Raw genomic sequence first — 24,422 nt, 5'->3', positions numbered from 1 at the left:
AGCGGCAGAATAGAACAATGTCAATGCCGTTTTGTAAAACATAAGTAGCGGTAAGTACAAGTAAACTTATAATTAAAACGATTTACACTAGCAACAAAAAACGTTAGCTTTTTTAAATTATATGCTGCAACTAGCAGCTGCTTTATTTGACCGCAAAAAATAGCCAGTGTTGCAAAAATATGTAGAATTGTTTACAACCTTTGCTAGTGTGAACCCCTCATTCGACAATTGTTATTATTCAGTAATTGAATTTCAAAAAAAAAGGGGGAATACTTTGCCAATTCACGATTAACCCCTTAAAGTAAAAAATAACATAATTTCTACAAATTTTCAATATTATATAAAACACCCTTAATAGGTTAATTTTGCATTAAAAATGAATGGAAATTTCCATTACAGTTTGAAATTCTACAATGAAACAGTTTTTTTTATACTTTTTTTTTTTGTTATTATTGTACTTATTATGTACATTTTCGTCTTTTGTGTATAAAAGTGTTCTGGTCGACAGCTTTTCGAAAATGTGACTGTTGCACATTTTTCGCTACTATTTTTTTTTTGTTGTTTTTGGTGTAACAATTTTTTCGAACTATCATTGTTTATTTTATACAAACTCATTTTTGGCACGTGCCAAATTGGGGGCTTTGTTCGATAAAATAAACTAGAGGTTTTTTTCTGCTAAAATTGCAATGGAAAGTTTTCATTACCTTTAATGTATGTTAAGAAATTGGTTACGAAAAGGAAGGAAATAGAAGAAATTGTGTAAAGTATAAAAGAAAAATTTGACTTTTTGACTAAAGTTTTATAGTCTTCCTGTAGTCTGGTCTATATCAGCACTACAGTCTGGACTAAAGTCTGATTTATAGTGTGGACTATAGTCTAGACTACTTTCTGGACTTTAGTCTAGACTATAGCCTGGACTTTAGTCTAGTACTATAGTCAGGATTTTAATCTTGCCTACAGTATGTACTATAGTCTGGCCTTTAGTCTGGTCTACAGTCTGCACTTTAGTCAGGTCTATAGTCTGGACTATAGGCTGTTCTAGAGTCTGGGCTACAGTCTGGTCTATAGTCTGGACTATAGTTTGGTCTATAGTCTGGTCTATAGTCAGGAGTGTGTTCTGGTCTATATTCTAGACTATAGACTTTTCTATAGTCTGATCCAAAGTATGGACTGTAGTCTGGTCTATAATCTGGACAATAGTCTGATCTATAGTAAGGACTTTAGTTTAGACTATAGACTGGACTTTTGTCTGGTCTATAGTCTGGACAATAGTCTATAGACTGGACTTTTGTCTGGTCTATAGTCTAGACAATAGTCTATAGTCTGGTCTATAGTCGGGATAATAGTCTATAGTCTGGTCTGGTTTATAGTCAGGTCTATAGTCTGGACTACAGTCTGGTCTATTATAGTCTGGTCTATAGTCAGGTCTATAGTCTGGACTACAGTCTGGTCTATATTCTGGACTACAGCCTGGTCTATAGTCTGGACTGTAGTCTAGTCTGGAATATAGTCTGGTCTATAGTCTGGAATATAATCTGGTCTATACTCTGGACTATAGTCTGGTCTATAGTCTGGACTACAGTCTGGTCTAAATTCTGGACTACAGTATGGTCTATAGTCTGGACTATGATTTGGACTATCGTCTAGTCTATAGTCTGAACTATTCTCTGGTCTATTGTCTAGTCTATAGTCTGGACTATAGTCTTGTTTATAGTCTAATCAACAGTTTGGACTTTAGACCAGTCTATAATCTGGATACATAGTTCAGATTGCACAATTTTTCATAGACTTTAAAATTCTTGACATTATTCATCTGAATTTCTCTTATATTATTCAGATTTTTTTAATAATAATTTCCCTAACACCTGTTGTCATTTTAATGACAGTCAGTTTTACATTCATAACTGTCATTAAATAATAATTTAAAATGAATTCAATGAATTCTGTCATATTTTGACAGATTTATATGAATTTTAATGTAAATTTCATATGTAAAATATAAAATTTATTTAAATAATTTAGCACGTGATTAATAATTTATTTAACTGGAATTAATTAAAATTTAAACAGTAGTTTTTTTTAGAAAATTAATAAAACAGCTGCTGAGGAGGGTGGTATTTTATAATGAATTTACGTGTTAATTATTTATGACGTAAAGTTTTGTTAATTTATACAAATTGTTTGAAATTGTAGGCAGAAAATATACAGAAATTTTTACTATTAAAAATACTGGGACAACAATTTTTGCTTTGAATATTTCCTTAATGAATAATTGTTTAACAATTTAATTGGAAAACATTATTGTTTAATACGTTTTATTACTTTAATATAAGTTTGAATAATGATTAAATTCTTTTAAGTATTATTTTGTAATTTCAATTGTCAATTCTGTATTGCATTTAATTGACAATTTGTATACAAAGTTTGTGAGTTTGTTATTGGTTGGCTGCACTCCCTCTCTCTCTCTTTCACACTATTTTTCTTATTTGCTCTATTTCATTCAATGAATTTGTTAGAAAAAAATGTATTGAAGGCAGTTCATTTTAAAGGTAAATAAATAAAAAAATAAAATTGTACTTTATTTAATAATACAAATAAATACTAAACAATTTTTGTTCGCAATAAATTATAAAAAGAAAATTAAATAAAAAAAATATTTAATTTAAATAAAGTAAGTTAAGAAATTAAAGCATTTATGGAAATTTTAAAACTAAGACACTGGTTTTATTGGGGGTTTGTCCTCACTTTTCCTCTTCTTTAATAACCTTAACCGATTCCATAGCAGAGGGTTTCTCTGGCTCTGGTTCCTTGGCTTTAATGCTGGCTGGCAAACCCACCAATTTTTCACTTTCTTGCCATAGCCAATCGGCCATTTCTTGTTCTGCGGCTTTAGGTAAAACGGGGAATCTTAAGGCATTGTAGTAGAAACCTCCCGTTTTACATTCCAATTTAGGATCCAAAGCCAAAAATAAGGAAGTTTGAGCACCTGCCTTGGGGGATCGAATGAAAACATTTATCATGGTCTTGAGTACATTCCAGGTTTTGGGGCAGGTATTATAACGCATTAATTCAGTGCGTACTATACCGGGATGTAGACAGTTGACTGTGACATTGGAGCCATTTAAAATTTCACTTAATTTACGGGTAAATAAGATATTAGCCAATTTACTTTGTGCATAGGCACCAAAGAATTTCGAATAAGATTTCTCACTCATTAGATCAGACTTATTAATGCGACCAAATATATAGGCAGCTGAACTAACCACTACTATGCGACTGGGTGAAGAAGATTTAAGGCGTTCCAATAATAGATTAGTTAAAAGGAAGTGGCCCAAATGGTTAATACCTATCTGTTGCTCAAAACCATCAGCTGTTAGCTTACGTGGAGTGGCCATTACCCCGGCATTATTAACCAAAATATCCAGTCTTTGTTCCTCGGCTAGAAAACGTTCAGCAAATTGTCTCACCGAAGACAAAGAAGCCAAATCCAAGGTGCGATTAAAAACATTGGGATTTTGTGTACGTTCTATGATTTCCAAACGTGCCGCTTCACAACGAGCCGCATCTCTACAGGCCATATACAAACGGGCTCCTCTTCTAGCCAATTCCAGAGCGGTTTCCTTACCAATACCGGTATTACAGCCGGTTACAATAACCACTTTGCCATCTATACGATTGGGTTTACGATAAAAAGGTCCTTCTATAATTCTCCTTAAAAGATACATAATCAAGGCTGCCACACAAATCCAAAAGAAAATTTCTATAGCCCAAGCCCAGGCTCCTTCAAAACACAGTTTTTTAACTACTTCCTGTTCCTGTTCCAAATTCTCCACAACCGTCATAATTACATAAAAACTGTAATTGTTTTAAAAAAAAGTAAATTTTTGCTAAGAAATCTTTTTTTTAATAATTTTTTTTTACATACTTGTGAAAAAATTCAAACTTTCTATAAAATTTCTGTTGTTTGTTGTTGTTGTTGGTAGCTTGCTGTACAAGCCCTTGTTTAGTTTGGCTTGGTTTTGGTATGCCACTCTATAAGTATACCACCGCCAGTAGTAAGTATTATTGTTTACAAAAAAAAAACAACAACAAGAAGAAAATATGCTGTTGCTTGGCTTGACTGCTTGTCAGTTGGATGATGTTTTTTGTACGACGACTGGCTTCTTTTTCCTAGAGCCACAACAAGTTTACTCTTCTGCTGATCCACACAAACTAACTAAGTTTTTGGTTAAAACCTGAGTAGGCCAAAGATCTTTTCAGTTTTTTTTTTCTTTAATGTTGTTTACTTGGCTATTCTTCTTTAATTTCTCTTACTTGCATTCACTCTCTGTTGTTTTGCTCTTAATGGCCCACAATTTGTATATTTAAAAAAAAGTTTCAAATTTTTTAGGTAAATACCAAAATAACTTAAGAAGTGTTGCCGTTTATAAAGTTATTTTTCTTTAAGAAATATTATCTAATAGTTTAATTAAACAATTTTCTAGCACTTGCTCAGTTTAAATTTGGTTTAACCTCGGTTTAAACTAGCTTAACAACAACAACTAGGGAACAACACTTAACATTAGAAGTTAAAATATCTTCATGACAATTAATTGTAAATTTTATCTAAATTTAGTTTTTACTTAAATTGATCATCACTGTTCAATTGTTATTATAAAACTAATTTTGCATTTTTAATTAACATTAAATTTTTTTAAATTGTATGTATAAAACTTGTTTTTGTATTTTTTATTTAAAATATTTTACGGTGATTTGCATTCTTTACGCAAAAAATACTTAAATCAGAAATATTTATTTGTTTAAAAAAATAAGTTATTTTTATAAATTTAACCCATTGTGATAATGTTTTACACCTAAACTTCACCTTCTTAAGTCTAGAGTATTCTATAGACAACAGAGTAGTCAATGGTCTGAACTATAGCCTAATCTATAGCTTGTACTTTAGTCCAGCCTATTGTTTGTGACACAAAATAGACTATAATCTGAACTATAGTTAGTATTCATATAATCTTGTCAACAGTCTAATGTACTCTCTGCACAACAGTCTAGCCTATAGTCTAATTTATAGTCTAGTCTATAGTTTAGTCTATAGTTTAGTCTATAGTCTAGTCTATAGTCTAGTCTATAGTCCTAGTCTATAGTCTAGTCTATAGTCTAGTCTATAGTCTAGTCTATAGTCTAGTCTATAGTCTAGTCTATAGTCTAGTCTATAGTCTAGTCTATAGTCTAGTCTATAGTCTAGTCTATAGTCTAGTCTATTAGTCTAGTCTATAGTCTAGTCTATAGTCTAGTCTATAGTCTAGTCTATAGTCTAGTCTATAGTCTAGTCTATAGTCTAGTCTATAGTCTAGTCTATAGTCTAGTCTATAGTCTAGTCTATAGTCTAGTCTATAGTCTAGTCTATAGTCTAGTCTAGTCTATAGTCCTAGTCTATAGTCTAGTCTATAGTCTAGTCTATAGTCTAGTCTATAGTCTAGTCTATAGTCTAGTCTATAGTCTAGTCTATAGTCTAGTCTATAGTCTAGTCTATAGTCTAGTCTATAGTCTAGTCTATAGTCTAGTCTATAGTCTAGTCTATAGTCTAGTCTATAGTCTAGTCTATAGTCTAGTCTATAGTCTAGTCTATAGTCTAGTCTATAGTCTAGTCTATAGTCTAGTCTATAGTCTAGTCTATAGTCTAGTCTATAGTCTAGTCTATAGTCTAGTCTATAGTCTAGTCTATAGTCTAGTCTATAGTCTAGTCTATAGTCTAGTCTATAGTCTAGTCTATAGTCTAGTCTATAGTCTAGTCTATAGTCTAGTCTATAGTCTAGTCTATAGTCTAGTCTATAGCATAGTCTATAGTCTAGTCTATAGTCTAGTCTATAGTCTAGTCTATAGTCTAGTCTATAGTCTAGTCTATAGTCTAGTCTATAGTCTAGTCTATAGTCTAGTCTATAGTCCAGTCTATAGTCTAGTCTATAGTCTAGTCTATAGTCTAGTCTGTAGTCTAGTCTATAGTCTAGTCTGTAGTCTAGTCTATAGTCTAGCCTATAGTTTAGTCTATAGTCTAGTCTACAGTCTAGTCTATAGTCTAGTCTATAGTCTAGTCTATGGTCTAGTCTATAGTCTAGTATATAGTCTATTCTCTAGTAAACAGTCTATATTATAGTATATAGTCTAGTCTACAGCCTAGTTTATAGTCCAATGTATAGTCTAGTCTATGGTGTCGTCTGTAGTCTAATCTATAGCCTAGTCTATGATCTAGTCTAAAATCTAGTCTTAAGTTTAGTCTACAGTCTAATGTAGTAGAGTTTAGTGTCTGAACTAATTTTTCTTAAAAAATAATTAAACTTTAACTTAAGCCCCATGTTTTAAAACATTGTTGCTGTTAACACTTTGCTTTGTGTGCGCTTTTCGTAAACCTTATTAAATGTTTGTTGTTAAAAAAGCACAGTTAAAACAATTAAGAAAATTATAAAATCATTTAAACTACTATCTACTTTCTTAAACCAGTTGCAGCTCAATTAAAACTCTCTATTTACTTTAACACTCTTACTAAATGGTAGAGTGCTCTTACTCTATTATGTTTATAACAAAAAAAAAACTCTTTCAAACACAAATTAAATTTTCTTTCTATTCGTTCATAAGTTTTGTTTTTAAACATAATTATGCTAATTATTTAAAATAAATTATTTACATAGTTAATGCTTTAAAGAAAAAAAAATAGTTTAATTATCATACGCAGCTTGAGTACTCAAGCATTCATTCAGTCTGTGCAGACAGCAGGTGCTTTAAGTTTAAGGTGTGTGTGTAAGAGAGAGGGAAAGAGTAACTCTAGCAGTGGGTAGTCAGTCCTACAGTCAACTTTCGTTTTCATGATGGGTTTTTTTTAAAGATTATTGGGCTGTACGACTTAAAGGTCTGTTAAAGTGAAAATTTCTTTATGTTTTATTTTGCTTATCATTTTAAAAGCTCTTTCTTTGTGATTTTCTTTTTTTTTACGCTCTATAGAGAGATACTATGCTGTTGTGTGTGTTAATGTTAAGGTCTTGGCTTAATCTTGGTGGAACCAGTTAAGAGAGTTTATTGTTTGTAACTATCTTAAGTTGTTTTTGTGCCGTAAAATACTTGTTTTTTGGGTGCATTTCAAGAAAAAATATGTTCATTGTATTCTTGTACCATATAATTTTATTAAAATCAAGAAACATATCTAACAGTTGAGAGTAAACAAGTAGCACTATAGCGTTTATAGGATTATTGCTAAAACGAACCTATAAATGCGTCTAATCGATTTTTAAGCAAACAAAACAAACTCTTCCCTTTAAACTTTATAACCCAAATATCAACAAATCAACAACCATTACTAACCTTGAGTCCTGTACAAGGACAAGTAAACAACAAACCTATTGATTTTCCTTTTAAACGAAATATTGTTGTTTTATTTCATCACTTTCAAATTTTTGGGGTGTGTTTTCCCAAATTAGAAACTGAAAGATACAAAATCATCAGCAAAAAAAATCTCCCTCTGATGACGTATTTCTAACGTCTACGGACTCAAAATAAAAAATCTTAAAATTTCTCCTTATTTTGCAAACTTTGAGTTTAAGCTCATAGTGATGGTAGGTCAAGTTTTGAGCGGAATTTCACTAGAAATTACAAAGAGGGGTTGCGACAACTTTGGGGGTTGTTTTTCGTCTGTGAGTCTCATGTTTTGTTCGAGTCTTTCGCTGGCGTATCTTCGTTGTTAAATCGATTTTGTAGTAAACATTTTTTTTACGCTTAACTTTTTTGGAAATTTTCCACTGTCTGTTATGATTTCTCCCTTTTACCACCCTGATGGAATTTTTTTTGTTCCTAAGCTTTAACATAGTGTTTTACGTGCCTTTGTACACGTGTTGTCTTTTGATGGATGATTAAGGTATAGACACACTGGCAGCGAAAAGAAAGCTAGAGTCCAGAAATAAAAGAGAGTATAGACAAGACCATAGACTAGACTATAGACAAGACTATAGACTAACTATAGACTATACTATAGACTATACTATAGACTAGACCATAGACTAGACAATAGACTAGACTATAGACTAGACTATAGACTAGACTATAAACGAGACTATGGACAGACTATAGACTAGGACTATAGACTAGACTATGGACTAGACTAGACTATGGATTAGACTATAGACTAGACTATAAGTCGAACTTGACTAGACTTAGACTAGACTAGAACTAGACTATAGACTAAGACTATAGACTAGACTATAGACTAGACTATAGACCTAGACGATAGACTAGACTATAGACTAGACTATAGACTAGACTATAGACTAGACTATAGACTAGACTATAGACCTAGACTATAGACCTAGACTAAGACTAGACTTAACTAGACTATAGACTAGACTATAGACTAGACTATAGACTAGACTATAGACTAGACTATAGACTAGACTATAGACTAGACTATAGACCTAGACTATAGACTAGACTAGACTATAGACTAGACTATAGACTAGACTATAGACTAGACTATAGACTAGACTATAGACTAGACTATAGACTAACTATAGACTAGACTATAGACTAGACTATAGACTAGACTATAGAGCTTAGACTATAGACTAGACTATAGACTAGACTATAGACTAGACTATAGACTAGACTATAGACTAGACTATAGACTAGACTATAGACTAGACTATAGACTAGACGATAGACTAGACTATAGACTAGACTATAGACTAGACTATAGGACTAGACGATAGACTAGACTGTAGACTAGACTATAGACTAGACTAGTAGACTAGACTATAGACTATACTAGACTGTATACTAGACTATAGACTAGACTATAGACTAGACTATAGACTAGACTATAGACTAGACTATAGACTAGACTATAGACTAGACTATAGACTAGACATAGACTAGACTATAGAGACTAGACTAGACTATAGACTAGACTATAGACTAGACTATAGACTAGACTATAGACTAGACTATAGACTAGACTAGACTATAGACTAGACTATAGACTAGACTATAGACTAGACTATAGACTAGACTATAGACTAGACTATAGACTAGACTATAGACTAGACTATAGACTAGACTATAGACTAGACTATAGACTAGACTATAGACTAGACTATAGACTAGACTATAGACTAGACTATAGACTAGACTATAGAATAGACTATAGACTAGACTATAGACTAGACTATAGAATAGACTATAGACTAGACTATAGACTTAACTGTAGACTAGACTATAGACTAGACTATAGACTAGACTATAGACTAGACTATAGACTAGACTATAGACTAGACTATAGACTAGACTATAGACTAGACTATAGACTAGACTATAGACTAGACTATAGACTAGACTATAGACTAGACTATAGACTAGACTATAGACTAGACTATAGACTAGACTATAGACTAGACTATAGACTAGACTATAGACTAGACTATAGACTAGACTAGACTATAGACTAGACTATAGACTAGACTATAGACTAGACTATAGACTAGACTATAGACTAGACTATAGACTAGACTATAGACTAGACTATAGACTAGACTATAGACTAGACTATAGACTAGACTATAGACTAGACTATAGACTAGACTATAGACTAGACTATAGACTAGACTATAGACTAGACTATAGACTAGACTATAGACTAGACTATAGACTAGACTATAGACTAGACTATAGACTAGACTATAGACTAGACTATAGACTAGACTATAGACTAGACTATAGACTAGACTATAGACTAGACTATAGACTAGACTATAGACTAGACTATAGACTAGACTATAGACTAGACTATAGACTAGACTATAGACTAGACTATAGACTAGACTATAGCTAGACTATAGACGAGACTATAGAACTAGACTATAGACTAGACTATAGACTAGACTATAGACTAGACTATAGACTAGACTATAGACTAGACTATAGATAGACTATAGACTAGACTATAGACTAGACTAGACTAGACTATAGACTAGGACCTATAGACTAGACTATAGACTAGACTATAGACTAGACTATAGACTAGACTATAGACCTAGGACTATAGACTAGACTGATAGACTAGACTATAGACTAGGACTATAGACCTAGACTATAGACTAGACGATAGACTAGACTATAGACTAGACCTATAGACTAGACTATAGACTAGACTATAGACTCAGACTATAGATCTAGACTATAGACTAGATATAGACTAGACTATAGACTAGCCTATAGACTAGACTATAGACTAGACTATAGACTAGACTATAGACTAGGACTATAGACTAGACTTATAGACTAGACTATAGACTAGACTATATGACTAGGACTATAGACTAGACTATAGACTAGGACTATAGACTAGACTATAGACTAGACTATAGACTAGACTATAGACTAGACTAGACTAGACTATAGACTAGACTATAGACTAGCTACTAGACTATAGGACTCGGACTATAGACTAGACTATAGACTAGACATAACTAGGACTATAGACTACGAATATAACTAGACTATAGACTAACTATAGACTAGACCATAGAACTAGACTATAACTAGACTATAGACTAACTATAGGGACTAGACTATAGACTAGACTTAGACTAGACTATAGACTAGACTATAGACTAGACTATATACTAACTATATAACTAGACTATAGACTAGACTATATACTAGACTATAACTAGACCTATAGACTATGACTATAGAACCTAGACTATAGACTAGACTTAGACTAGACTATAGACTAAACATAGACTAACTATAGACTAGACTATAGACTAGACTATATACGAGACTATAGACTATACTATAGACTAGACTATCGACTAGACTATAGACTAGACTATAGAACTAGACTATAGCTAGAACTATAGACTAGACTATAGACCTACTATAGACTAGACTATAGACTAGACTATAAATATACTATAGACTAGACTATAGACTAGACTATAGACTAGACTTAGCACCGAGACTATAGCTAGACTATAGAACTGAGACTATAGAACTAACTTAGACTAGACTAGATACTAGACATAGACTAGACCTATAGACTAGACTATAGACTAGACTATAGACTAGACTAAGACTAGACTATAGACTAGACTATAGACTAGAATATAGACTAGACTATAGACTAGACTATAGACTAGACTATAGACTAGACTATAGACTAGACTATAGACTAGACTATAGACTAGACTATAGACTAGACTATAGACTAGACTATAGACTAGACTATAGACTAGACTATAGACTAGACTATAGACTAGACTAGACTATAGACTAGACTAGACTAGACTATAGACTAGACTAGACTATAGACTAGACTATAGACTAGACTATAGACTAGACTATAGACTAGACTATAGACTAGACTGTAGACTAGACTATAGACTAGACTATAGACTAGACTATAGACTAGACTATAGACTAGACTATAGACTAGACTATAGACTAGACTATAGACTAGACTATAGACTAGACTATAGACTAGACTATAGACTAGACTATAGACTAGACTATAGACTATAGAATAGACTATAGAATAGACTATAGACTAGACTATAGACTAGACTATAGACTAGACTATAGACTAGACTATAGACTAGACTATAGACTAGACTATAGACTAGACTATAGACTAGACTATATACTAGACTATAGACTAGACTACAGACTAGACTATAGACTAGACTATAGACTAGACCATAGACTAGACTATAGACTAGACTATAAACTATACTATAGACTAGACTTTAGACCAGATAATAGGCTAGACTATTGACTAGACTATAGACTAGACTATAGACTAGACTATAGACTAGACTATAGACTAGACTATAGACTAGACTATAGACTAGACTATAGACTAGAATATAGACTAGACTATAAACTATACTATAGACTAGACTATAGACCAGATTATAGACTAGACTATAGGCTAGACTATAAATTATACTATAGACTAGACTATAGACCAGACTTTAGACCAGACTATAGACCAGAGTATAGTTCAGGCTATAGATCAGAGTAGTCTTCAGACTATAGACACTATAGTTCGGACTATAGTCCAGATTATAGACCAGACTATAGTTTAAATTATAGAGCAGATTTTTTTATTTTTTATTAATTCTATATTTACATAACCTAGCCCATAGGGCCTTATATAGTCCAATCTTTAGACTAGACTAGAGACTATTATTTAGTTATTTCATATATTTTTTATTGCTAGTGTAAAACACTACCTTAGATTCCCTTACATTTCATGACACTTATTTTCTATTTATTATCGATTTTTCTACGCATTGCAAAAAAAAATTTGGGGGTGTGAATCGGCGTATGAAGCCGGTGAAATACACATACACACATACACATATAAAAATTTTTAGTACACGTTTTGCCAAAAATTATAAAATACGCCTAAATATTCCTGGTAAATTAAAGAACCAACAATAAAAAAATTTAATTTGAAGTTCATTAAACTTGTCATGAAAATATTAAAATTAACACAAGTTTGCATAATTTATAAATTAGAACGCAAAATATTAAGACTAAAATGATTAAAAATAGATGGTAAACAAAACAAGGAATAAATGTCGTAAATTTGATTAAAGCGATAAAAGTAAATTGTTGCAAATTTAGAGGATTTCAGAACCTAAAACCTCCTATATCGTATATAAAGATATTTCTTTGTCACGTTTAAATATTTAATAATTTTCGCTTTCTAGCCCTTGATTAGGCAATTTCATGTCTATGTTTACTTTTATGTGAGAACCATAAATTAGCTAAATATCTTTTTTTATATTGTTATTATTTTATAAGATAATAAATATTAAGTGTTACAAGCAATTTGACAGCGTGAGATATAAAACAGGCCTCCGTATATAATAAGAATTTTTAATTATTTGGACGCGGTTTTATTTATTTATCTTTGTTTTTCCTTCACCATATAAAAATAAACCATAAATAGATAAAATAACTGATTTTGTTTTGGGAATTTAACGCGAAAAGCAGAAATACGCAAATTATGAATGAATAAGTAATGAACTTTGGATTAAGGGAATTTACGTAGTCTAAAATTGGCACACGAGTTGAGTAGACAAAGGCCAGCTGTTAAAGGTTTTAGATTATAGGGGATTTTCCATAACTAATACGTATATGTGTTATTGCAAATAACTGGATATACATATTTGGTATTAACAAAATTTACTTTAGGCAGTTGAAATAAAGTTACATTTTGGGGGATCAAATTATAAAGTATTCAAAATATTGACTTACCAATTTGTTGTAGAAAATCTGTAAAGAAACAAAGAAATGAAAAAAAACTTAAAAATTTGAATTAAAACTTAAAATTTTGAAAAAAAAAAAATAAGATTTAGAAACAAATATAGAAAAGGAAAATCTATAGTTTGGACTGTACTATATAATCTGGACTATAGCATAGTCTATAGTCCAGATTATATAGTCTGGACTATAGTCTAGTCTATAGTCTGAACTATAGACTATAGAGTAGTCTAGTCTATAGTCTAGTCTATAGTCAAGTCTATAGTCAAGTCTATAGTCTAGTCTATAGTCAAGCCTATAGTCTAGTCTATAGTATAGTCTATAGTCTAGTCTATAGTCTAGTCTATAGTCTAGTCTATAGTCTAGTCTATAGTCTAGTCTATAGTCTAGTCTATAGTCTAGTCTAATCTATAGTCTAGTCTATAGTCTAGTCTATAGCCTAGTCTATAGTCTAGTCTATAGCCTAGTCTATAGTCTAGTATATAGTTAGGCTAGAGTCTAGACTATAGCCTAGTCTATTGTCGGACTATATATAGTAGGACTATAGTCTAATCTAGACTATAGATTAGTCTATAGTTTAGTCTATAGTCTAGTCTATAGTCTAGTCTATAGTCTAGTCTATAGCCTAATCTATAGTCTAGTCTATAGTCTAGTCTATAGTCTAGTCTATAACTTAGTCTAGAGTCTAGTCTATAGTTTGGTCTACAGTCTAGTCTATGGCCTAGTCTATAGTTTAGTCTGTAGTGTATTCTATAGTCTAGTCTGTAGTCTATTCTATAGTCTAGTCTATAGTCTAGTCTATAGCCTAGTCTATAGTCTAGTCTATAGTCTAGTTTATAGTCTAGTCTATAGCCTAGTCTATAGTCTAGTCTATAGTCTAGTATATAGTTAGTCTAGAGTCTAGTCTAGAGTCTAGTCTATACTCTAGTCTATAGTCTGGATAATAGTCTAGTCTATTGTCTGAACAATAGTCTAGTCTATAGTCTGACTATGCACAGTGGTATAGGAAAAAAAAAAGAGGGAAATAATTCGGTAACTTCTAAACGGTTAATCCGATTTTAATGAAATTTGGTATGCACAAAGAGGAGGTGTTGTCGAGTTTAGGTTTTGAATTTGGACCTTATAGGCCAACCAGGGGCCCGGCGGGGGGTCCTCAAATTAGGACACCTCGGCTATGTTAAATTTTTAAAACGATCCTATTTCTTCATTTGAGTTCCGATTTAAAAAAAATTTCGTATATAGAATCTCCTCATCGAGCACTATAAAAAATGTCGTCGTAGCAGTAAATTATCTCTTATAGTTTAGGAGATATTCGCATTTGAATATTAAAATTTTAAAATTTTTACCGTCCTTACTTTAGTTTTTTTGATAATAGCAGGTCCAAATATTTCCGATTTTCGCCATTTTTTTTTATTTGCTTAACAACAAGTTTATATACCAAGCAGTGAAAGAATTATGTAAAAATCATGACTGAGTCCAAAGTTATAGGCATTTAAATTTAAAAAATTAAAAAAAGGCGATTTTTTGTCATTTTTTTTGGGAAAAAAGTATCTTTTTCTTTTTAAGTTATCTAAAAAGTTTCTAAGAAGATGTATATAGAATTTATACTTTTTGGAAAGCTGACTTTACATAAAGTACGATAAATGAAACAAAACCTAAAAATTTTTGATACCGAGGGGACCAGGTCCATCCAAAAAAACCCTATTTTTTATGGAAAATTAAATTTTGAGCAAAAATTCTCAAATCGCATAGTCGATATCAAATTATAGTGACCTGTTTTATATGACCCAATATGTTCTTAATCATTTTGTAACGGGTTTCGATAACCCCGCCCCTGGTATGGATATAATAGGCAAAAAACTAAAAAATCCCATTTTTGGGATTTTTTAAAACTTTTTTGGGAATTCCGGGATTTCTAATAAGAAAATTCGAAATTTTGATTTAATTTTGGATTTTAAGTAAAAAAATCTACCTAACTGTAAAATTTCATCAAAAAATATTCATAAATAAAATTTTTATTGCAATTAGAAAAATTTGTATCTTCGCAAAAACTGAATAAAAAACATTTTTTAATTTTTTTTTAAAAAAGTATTCCGCGAATTTTTTAATTTTCAAAAATTATATACAGTTTTGAAAAATAGACAAAATTACCTTTCCATTGATATATAACATGCCTACCTAATGTTTTTTAAGTGACAAATTAATTAGGGAAAACTCAACATCTTTTAGAAAATTTGCCTAGCACTATTATTTTCATCCATAAGGTTAACTCTTAAATTTGTTACATATATGGATGAAAATAATAGTGCTAGGTAAATTTTCTAAAAGATGTTGAGTTTTCCCTAATTAATTTGTCACTTAAAAAACATTAGGTAGGCATGTTATATATCAATGGAAAGGTAATTTTGTCTATTTTTCAAAACTGTATATAATTTTTGAAAATTAAAAAATTCGCGGAATACTTTTTTTAAAAAAAATTAAAAAATGTTTTTTATTCAGTTTTTGCGAAGATACAAATTTTTCTAATTGCAATAAAAATTTTATTTATGAATATTTTTTGATGAAATTTTACAGTTAGGTAGATTTTTTTACTTAAAATCCAAAATTAAATCAAAATTTCGAATTTTCTTATTAGAAATCCCGGAATTCCCAAAAAAGTTTTAAAAAATCCCAAAAATGGGATTTTTTAGTTTTTTGCCTATTATATCCATACCAGGGGCGGGGTTATCGAAACCCGTTACAAAATGATTAAGAACATATTGGGTCATATAAAACAGGTCACTATAATTTGATATCGACTATGCGATTTGAGAATTTTTGCTCAAAATTTAATTTTCCATAAAAAATAGGGTTTTTTTGGATGGACCTGGTCCCCTCGGTATCAAAAATTTTTAGGTTTTGTTTCATTTATCGTACTTTATGTAAAGTCAGCTTTCCAAAAAGTATAAATTCTATATACATCTTCTTAGAAACTTTTTAGATAACTTAAAAAGAAAAAGATACTTTTTTCCCAAAAAAAATGACAAAAAATCGCCTTTTTTTAATTTTTTAAATTTAAATGCCTATAACTTTGGACTCAGTCATGATTTTTACATAATTCTTTCACTGCTTGGTATATAAACTTGTTGTTAAGCAAATAAAAAAAAATGGCGAAAATCGGAAATATTTGGACCTGCTATTATCAAAAAAACTAAAGTAAGGACGGTAAAAATTTTAAAATTTTAATATTCAAATGCGAATATCTCCTAAACTATAAGAGATAATTTACTGCTACGACGACATTTTTTATAGTGCTCGATGAGGAGATTCTATATACGAAATTTTTTTTAAATCGGAACTCAAATGAAGAAATAGGATCGTTTTAAAAATTTAACATAGCCGAGGTGTCCTAATTTGAGGACCCCCCGCCGGGCCCCTGGTTGGCCTATAAGGTCCAAATTCAAAACCTAAACTCGACAACACCTCCTCTTTGTGCATACCAAATTTCATTAAAATCGGATTAACCGTTTAGAAGTTACCGAATTATTTCCCTCTTTTTTTTTTCCTATACCACTGTGCTATGGGATAATCGACAGTCGGGACTAAAGCATAGTCTATAGTATTTCCATAATCAAGTCTATAGAATATATTCTAGTTTATTGTTTAGTCCACAGTTTAGTCTAGACTATAGTCTAGGCCATAGTCTGATTTTTAGTCTATCCTGTAGTCTGAACTATAGACTAGAGAGTAGTCTGGACTATAGTCTATAGTCTTTCCATAATTAAGTCTATATATTCTAGTTTATAGTTTAGTCCCTAGTCTGTAAACTAAACTATAGAGTAGTCTGTACTGTAGTCTAGTCTATAGTTGCTGGACTATAGTCTAGTCTTATTCTTGACTATTATCTAGTCAAAGTCTAGTCTATATTCTGGACTATTATCTAGTCTAAGTCTAGACTATAGCCTAATCTATAGTCTGTACTATATTCTAGTCTCTAGTTTGGACTATAGTCTGGACTATAGCCTAGTCTATAGTCTGGACTATAGCCTAGTCTATAGTCTGGACTATAGCCTAGTCTATAGTCTGGACTATAGCCTAGTCTATAGTATAGTCTATTATCGGACTATAGTCCAGTCTACAGTCGGACTATATTCTAGTCTATAGTCGGACTATAGTCTAGTCTATAGTCGGACTCTAGTCTAGTCTATTGTCGGATTATAGCCTATAGTCTGAACTATAGTCTATAGTCTAGTCTATAATCTAGTCTATAATCTAGTATATACTCTAGTTTATAGTTTAGTCCATAGTCTAGTCTACATAGTCTGGACTATAGACTATAAAGTAGTCTATTAATACTATTATCTAGTTTTAGTCTAGTCTGTATTCTTGACTATTATCTAGTCTTAGTCTACTCTATATAGTCCATTCTAGAGTTCACGCCATAATATAACCTATAATTCAAAGTATAGTCCAGACTATAGCCCATAATATAGTGTATACTATAATCTAGATTATAGTATATATAAGTATAGTCCAGACTATAGCCCATAATATAGTGTATACTATAATCTAGATTATAGTCTATACTATAGTTTTGTCTATACTAATGCTTAGTATAGCACAGACTACAGTGTAGTTTATGGTATAGATGTTGAAAAATATGTCGACTTCTGTCTGCTTGGTTTGTTATTGCTGCTATTTCTCATTCATTTTTATTCTTTATATTCGAAAATATTTTTTTTTTTATTTTGACTGCATTTATATAGCATTATTCTTTGTTATTGTAACAGGTTTTCAGGTTTTTTGTTATAAAGTTAAATAAAAAAAAAAAAAAACAATTTTATACTATAACAACATATAAATAATTGACCATCAAGAGAATTTGAAATTGAAAATGAAATTGGCAAAAACAAACTGTAATGAAAAAACTATATATGTAGTTAATAATGGCCATATAATGATGATAAGTATATATATAATTTATTTATACATTCAGACATAAATATATTATTTAAAAAATTTACTTTGCCAACTTGTATATAAAATTTTATGCACATTTGTTTAAATGTTTTAAAACTTAAATAAATAAAAAATATTTAAAATAAATATTTATTTAGAAAAAATTTGTAGTTAAGTTTAAGGTTCAAAATTGAAGTTATTGAATACAAAATGAATTTTTATTAGTTATTTTTAATTTTAAACAAATTTGTTTAATTAACCCCTAGTCTTAACCCTTAACATCCACATTGTTTTAAGGAACTTAGAGTTTATAACTCACACCTTTTAATTAGTGTAATTAAGTCAGCGATTAGATATTTCCTTAATATTTCATTATATTTTGCTGGGATTTCTAATTTCAAAACAACTCATTGATCAAAAAATATTCATTATACTTTTAATCTAGTAAGAGGCGTTTTATAGTTTATATTAGAAATATTAACATTTGCCAATTTTTCGCAACGTTTTTAGATATACCACAGTTGGCTGCATTTAATTTATAATATTTATAAATTAACTTTTAACATTTTTTCGTTTAGTCATTAAAATTGTTATATACATTTCTAGGGAGGGTAGGAGAAATGTAAATGTAATTATTATAAAGTACTTTTTTTCAATATTTAAATGTACTATAAACTAAATAACTTGTTGCATGAATAATTGTACTATTTTTATTACAAAAATATATATTTTTTTTTTGCAATAAAATAGAAAAACATTTAAATTTTTATAATAATTTATGGCAATACTTTATTATTTTATTCTATAGGTTTTATTGTGGGGGCTAGAGAAAAAAAGGTTTAAATATCACGTTTTAATAATTTTTATTTTACTTTACAACTTTGTTATGTAGAATTTTATTTTAATTTTTATCATATTGTTTTTGTTTTTTTTTTAATCTGGTTTATAAATAAATTTTTAAATTCACGCGATTTAAAAAAAATCGTCATAAGATTATTAAATTATTTTCTTATCATGATTATAATGTTATGAAATCCAGACTAGTCCAGACTTTGGACTAGACGATAGTCCAAACAATAGGCAAATCAATAGTCCAGACTATATCTAGTCTATAATCCAGACTACTATAGACTATAGTAAAGACTATATACTAGACTATAGGCCAGACTATAGACTAGACTGTAGTCTAGACTATAGACTAGTCCATACTACCGACTAAACTATAGACCAGACTATAGACAAAACTACATATTATCTAGATTATAGTCCAGACTAGATTATAGACTAGACTATAAAGTAGACTATATACTATAGACTAGACTGTAGACCAGACTAAAGACTAGACTATAGACTAGACTAAAGACTAGACTATAGACTAGACTATAGACTAGACTATAGACTAGAGTATAGACTAGACTATAGACTAGACTATAGACTAGACTATAGACTAGACTATAGACTAGACTATAGACTAGACTATAGACTAGAGTATAGACTAGACTATAGACTAGACTATAGACTAGACTATAGACTAGACTATAGACTAGACTATAGACTAGACTATAGACTAGACTATAGACTAGACTATAGACTAGACTATAGACTAGACTATAGACTAGACTATAGACTAGACTATAGACTAGACTATAGACTAGACTATAGACTAGACTATAGACTATAGACTAGACTATAGACTAGACTATAGACTAGACTATAGACTAGACTATAGACTAGACTATAGACTAGACTATAGACTAGACTATAGACTAGACTATAGACTAGACTATAGACTAGACTATAGACTAGACTATAGACTAGTCTATAGCCTAGACTATAGACTAGACTATAGACTAGACTATAGACTAGACTATAGACTAGTCTATAGCCTAGACTATAGCCTAGACTATAGACTAGACTATAGACTAGACTATAGACTAGACTATAGACTAGACTATAGACTAGACTAGACTAGACTAGACTATAGACTAGACTATAGACTAGACTATAGACTAGACTATAGACTAGACTATAGACTAGACTAGACTGGACTATAGACTAGTCTATAGACTAGACTATAGACTAGACTATGGACTAGACTAGACTATAGACTAGACAATAGACTCAGAACTGCTGGGGTATATATTAATAACAAAAATATTCGAATGTTAAGCATATAACAAATATATTTGTATGAGTATATACTACCAGTAACATACATACATTTGTATGTGTGTATGTATGATTGTATGTATGCATGTTTTACATGCATTTTTCATTTCAATTTTACTTGATGCAAAAAAGTAATGTGGAAAAACTTGTAGTTCAATAAACTTTATTCAGGTTACCAAAGAATGATTTCATTCGAATGATACGAAAACAATAAAGCAAAAAGAAACAACCAGTATAGCAAATAAAAATAACCTCGGTAAAACTAGCTGCTGTAGAAGGTTATATTTTTAAATATAAGAGAACAAAGTAAATAATAATGCAAATAAATGAATAACATGCAAGTAAAAGTAGTACTATATTTATAGGATAATAAGCTTTGAGTACTATTTTTATACTTAAAATTTAAATCCCCTTTTGATTTAGCAGCCAAACCCTTTTATTTTTAAGGCTACAAGTGATATGAATATTTTGGTACAAAGAAGACTATTGATTTTTACTTTTTTTGGTCTTCAACATTTCCGACTAGAGAAAAAATAGCATAAAATTGTTTAATACTATAAACATATGGGGTAAGAAAAGGGGTGACCAGTTCAGTCTATCTTCTAACTTTACTATTTAACATAACTTTCAAATTTTTTACTTTAACTTGAATATTGCTTCAATTTAGACGTTAAGAAAATTGGGTTAAAATGAATAAAAATTTAGACAGATTTTTTTAAACATTCAATTGGTCACCCTAGATTTTTGCATGCACTTTGTTAGCTAAATAATAGATGTTACAAATATGTCCTAGAACAAAATATATAGTACGCACACGTATTACACAATCTACAAATATATATGTAGATGTACAATATACAATATGCTTTGTGTTTATAATATAAAATAATAATAGACCCTAGAGAGGCAGGCACATGCAAAAAATTTTATACCCGCCTTTATAGAAAATTAACACTAGATGAATATGTTCTATATTTAAAATTAACCAACGAAGGTTATTTCAAATTTAACACGCTTTTCAAATAAAATAGAAGGCCCCCTAAAACGAAGACGTCATCATCTCGGGTATTTTTTCTATCACACAAACATGTGTCGAATTTTTGGGCTTGGTTTAAGGTTCATTGTACATGAGGCGAAATTGAAATAAATTGAAAACATAAAAAAAAAACTGTATCCATCATTCCAAATGATGGCATTTTAATTAAAGGAATCATTTTACAATCACTTTTTTTCGGGGGATTGGTTATATTGATATGATGAGTGTTCTTGTGTATCAAATACACTTACTAAAAGTGGAAATTTACTTGAATGGGGTATTTCCCATGTAAAGTAATGGTTTTAAAATTAAAGTTTCGACTGGATTATAGTCTCCATAGATTAGTCTATAGTCTGGTCTATAGACTTGCCTATACTCCGCACTATATTATGCTATATAGTTTAACTATAAACTCTAAACCACATACGAGACTTTGGCCTAGGCTATAGTCCAAGCTATAGACGAAGCCATATTTCAAATTATAAACCCATAGTCCAGTCTATAGTCTACTCAATAGTCCAGTCTATAGTCCAGTCTATAGTCTAGTCTATAGTCTAGTCTATAGTCTAGTCTATAGTCTAGTCTATAGTCTAGTCTATAGTCTAGTCTATAGTCTAGTCTATAGTCTAGTCTATAGTCTAGTCTATAGTCTAGTCTATAGTCTAGTCTATAGTCTAGTCTATAGTCTAGTCTATAGTCTAGTCTATAGTCTAGTCTATAGTCTAGTCTATAGTCTAGTCTATAGTCTAGTCTATAGTCTAGTCTATAGTCTAGTCTATAGTCTAGTCTATAGTCTAGTCTATAGTCTAGTCTATAGTCTAGTCTATAGTCTAGTCTAGTCTATAGTCTAGTCTATAGTCTAGTCTATAGTCTAGTCTATAGTCTAGACTATAGTCTAGTCTATAGTCTAGTCTATAGTCTAGACTATAGTCTAGTCTATAGTCTAGACTATAGTCTAGTCTATAGTCTAGTCTATAGTCTAGTCTATAGTCTAGTCTATAGTCTAGTCTATAGTCTAGTCTATAGTCTAGTCTATAGTCTAGTCTATAGTCTAGTCTATAGTCTAGTCTATAGTCTAGTCTATAGTCTAGTCTATAGTCTAGTCTATAGTCTAGTCTATAGTCTAGTCTATAGTCTAGTCTATAGTCTAGTCTATAGTCTAGTCTATAGTATAGTCTATAGTCTAGTCTATAGTCTAGTCTATAGTATAGTCTATAGTCTAGTCTATAGTATAGTCTATAGTCTCGTCTATAGTCTCATCTATAGTCTCGTCGATAGTCTAATTTAAAGTATAGTTTGTAGTCTAGTCTAGAGCAAAGTCCATAATCTATATTCTAGTCTATAGTCTAGTCTATAGTCTAGTCTATAGTCTAGTCTATAGTCTAGTCTATAATCTAGTCTATAGTCTAGTCTAGTTAAAAGTCTAGTCTATAGTCTAGTCTATATTCTAGTCAATAGTCTAGTTTATAGTCTAGTCTATAGTCTAGTCTAGAGTCTAGTCTATATTCTAGTCTATAGTCTATTCTTGTCTGAACTACACTCTGAACTATAGCCTCGTCTATAGTCTCGACTGAACTACAGCTTAGGGTATAGTCGTCTGTGGAGTCCCCAAAAATCGATGGAACACCTCATATCATTCATAATTTTTCTTTGATGGAAAAAAAAAGAGTCGTAGTTTTTTTTAAGCCAATTATTGCAAATTTCTTTTTCATAAAAAAAAAAAAAACTTTTAAAACAAACGCAATTTCTGCTGGAAATTTAAACTCAATTCAATTAAGTGAACAAATTGTATTTTAAAATTTTGTTTAGACACATTGAATTTATTTCGTTTTTTCTTGTGTTTAAATATAACCCCAGGGGGTTTGTCCATCAATTAATAGAAATTTATTTGCCATTTAATTGAATTTCCGTTAAAAGTATTAATAAATCCATAAAGAGATTTTTTGCACTGTTTGAGTCCAAACAAGAAAAAAAAGTATGCAATTTAATTACTAAACAGTGCAAGGAGGAAAAGGAGGAGGAGGAGAAAAAGCCACAAACCATTGTGTATGGCTGACCAAATATAAATGCATAGTTTATAGATAAACCCTAGCCTGCTACTGGTCCCCACTGCTGTGTATATTACAAATAAACAATTTTTTTAAAACAATTTGCCACACAATAAATTAAATAAGCCAAACAACTAAACAGCGGAAGACGGAAGAGAGAAAACAGTTGTTGGTGGTGGTCCGGTCTGGTCTGGTTTGTTTTGTAATATATAGTATATAAAGTATCAAGGGTAATAATATAATTGATCTATTAACTGTTTGGTTTTGTTTTAAAAAGAAAAAAAAGAAACATAAACCCAGATTTGCAGTACGTGATAAAAGATTATAAACAAGAACAGAAAAAAAAATCAGTTTTTGTAAATAAAGTATTAAATAACATGCAGAGTTTATAAAATTGCAGGTAATTAAAATTTATACTTAAACTAAATTTTAAAATAAATAATATAAGCGTTAAAAATTCTTTGAAATTAAAAATGTTCAAGGTTAATTTACAAAATTTTGCAGTTAACGGGAAATTCAAGGAAAATTTATTAAGGTCCATAGTCTGGACTGTAGTCTCTGGACTATAGTCTGGACTATAGTCTGTCCATGGTTTGGACTATAGTCTGTCCATGGTCTGGACTATAGTCTGTTCATAGTCTGGACTATAGTCTGGACTATAGTCTCGTCTATAGTCTGGTCTATAGTCTCGTCTATAGTCTGGACTATAGTCTCGTCTATAGTCTGGACTAGTCTCGTCTATAGTCTGGACTATAGTCTATAGTCTGGACTATAGTCTCGTCTATAGTCTGGACTATAGTCTCGTCTATAGTCTGGACTATAGTCTCGTCTATAGTCTGGACTATAGTCTCGTCTATAGTCTGGACTATAGTCTCGTCTATAGTCTGGACTATAGTCTCGTCTATAGTCTGGACTATAGT

General features: G+C 30.7%; 1 protein-coding gene across 1 annotated transcript; it reads right to left on the bottom strand.

Annotated features, from left to right (window-relative positions):
• Positions 1-2,458: 2,458 nt before the first annotated feature.
• Positions 2,459-4,419, bottom strand: LOC119602765 (retinol dehydrogenase 12). Its single transcript, XM_037954460.1, has 2 exons — positions 3,926-4,419; positions 2,459-3,855 (listed from the first exon to the last, which is right to left on the bottom strand). The coding sequence occupies exon 2, from the start codon at positions 3,840-3,842 to the stop codon at positions 2,742-2,744; it is 1,101 nt and encodes a 366-aa protein (XP_037810388.1). The 5' UTR covers positions 3,843-3,855; positions 3,926-4,419; the 3' UTR covers positions 2,459-2,741.
• Between the last annotated feature and the right edge of the window lie 20,003 nt (positions 4,420-24,422).

The sequence above is a fragment of the Lucilia sericata genome, unplaced genomic scaffold (assembly GCF_015586225.1).
Source record: "Lucilia sericata isolate MDLA Ls3-8-SP2 unplaced genomic scaffold, ASM1558622v1 Contig000251F_arrow, whole genome shotgun sequence".
Classification (NCBI taxonomy): Eukaryota; Metazoa; Arthropoda; class Insecta; order Diptera; family Calliphoridae; genus Lucilia; species Lucilia sericata.
This window is presented reverse-complemented; position numbering and strand designations above follow the sequence as displayed.

Bases quoted from the DNA above. Each gene is read 5' to 3' on its own strand.
- LOC119602765 (XM_037954460.1), bottom strand. From the start codon at position 3,842: ATGACGGTTGTGGAGAATTTGGAACAGGAACAGGAAGTAGTTAAAAAA.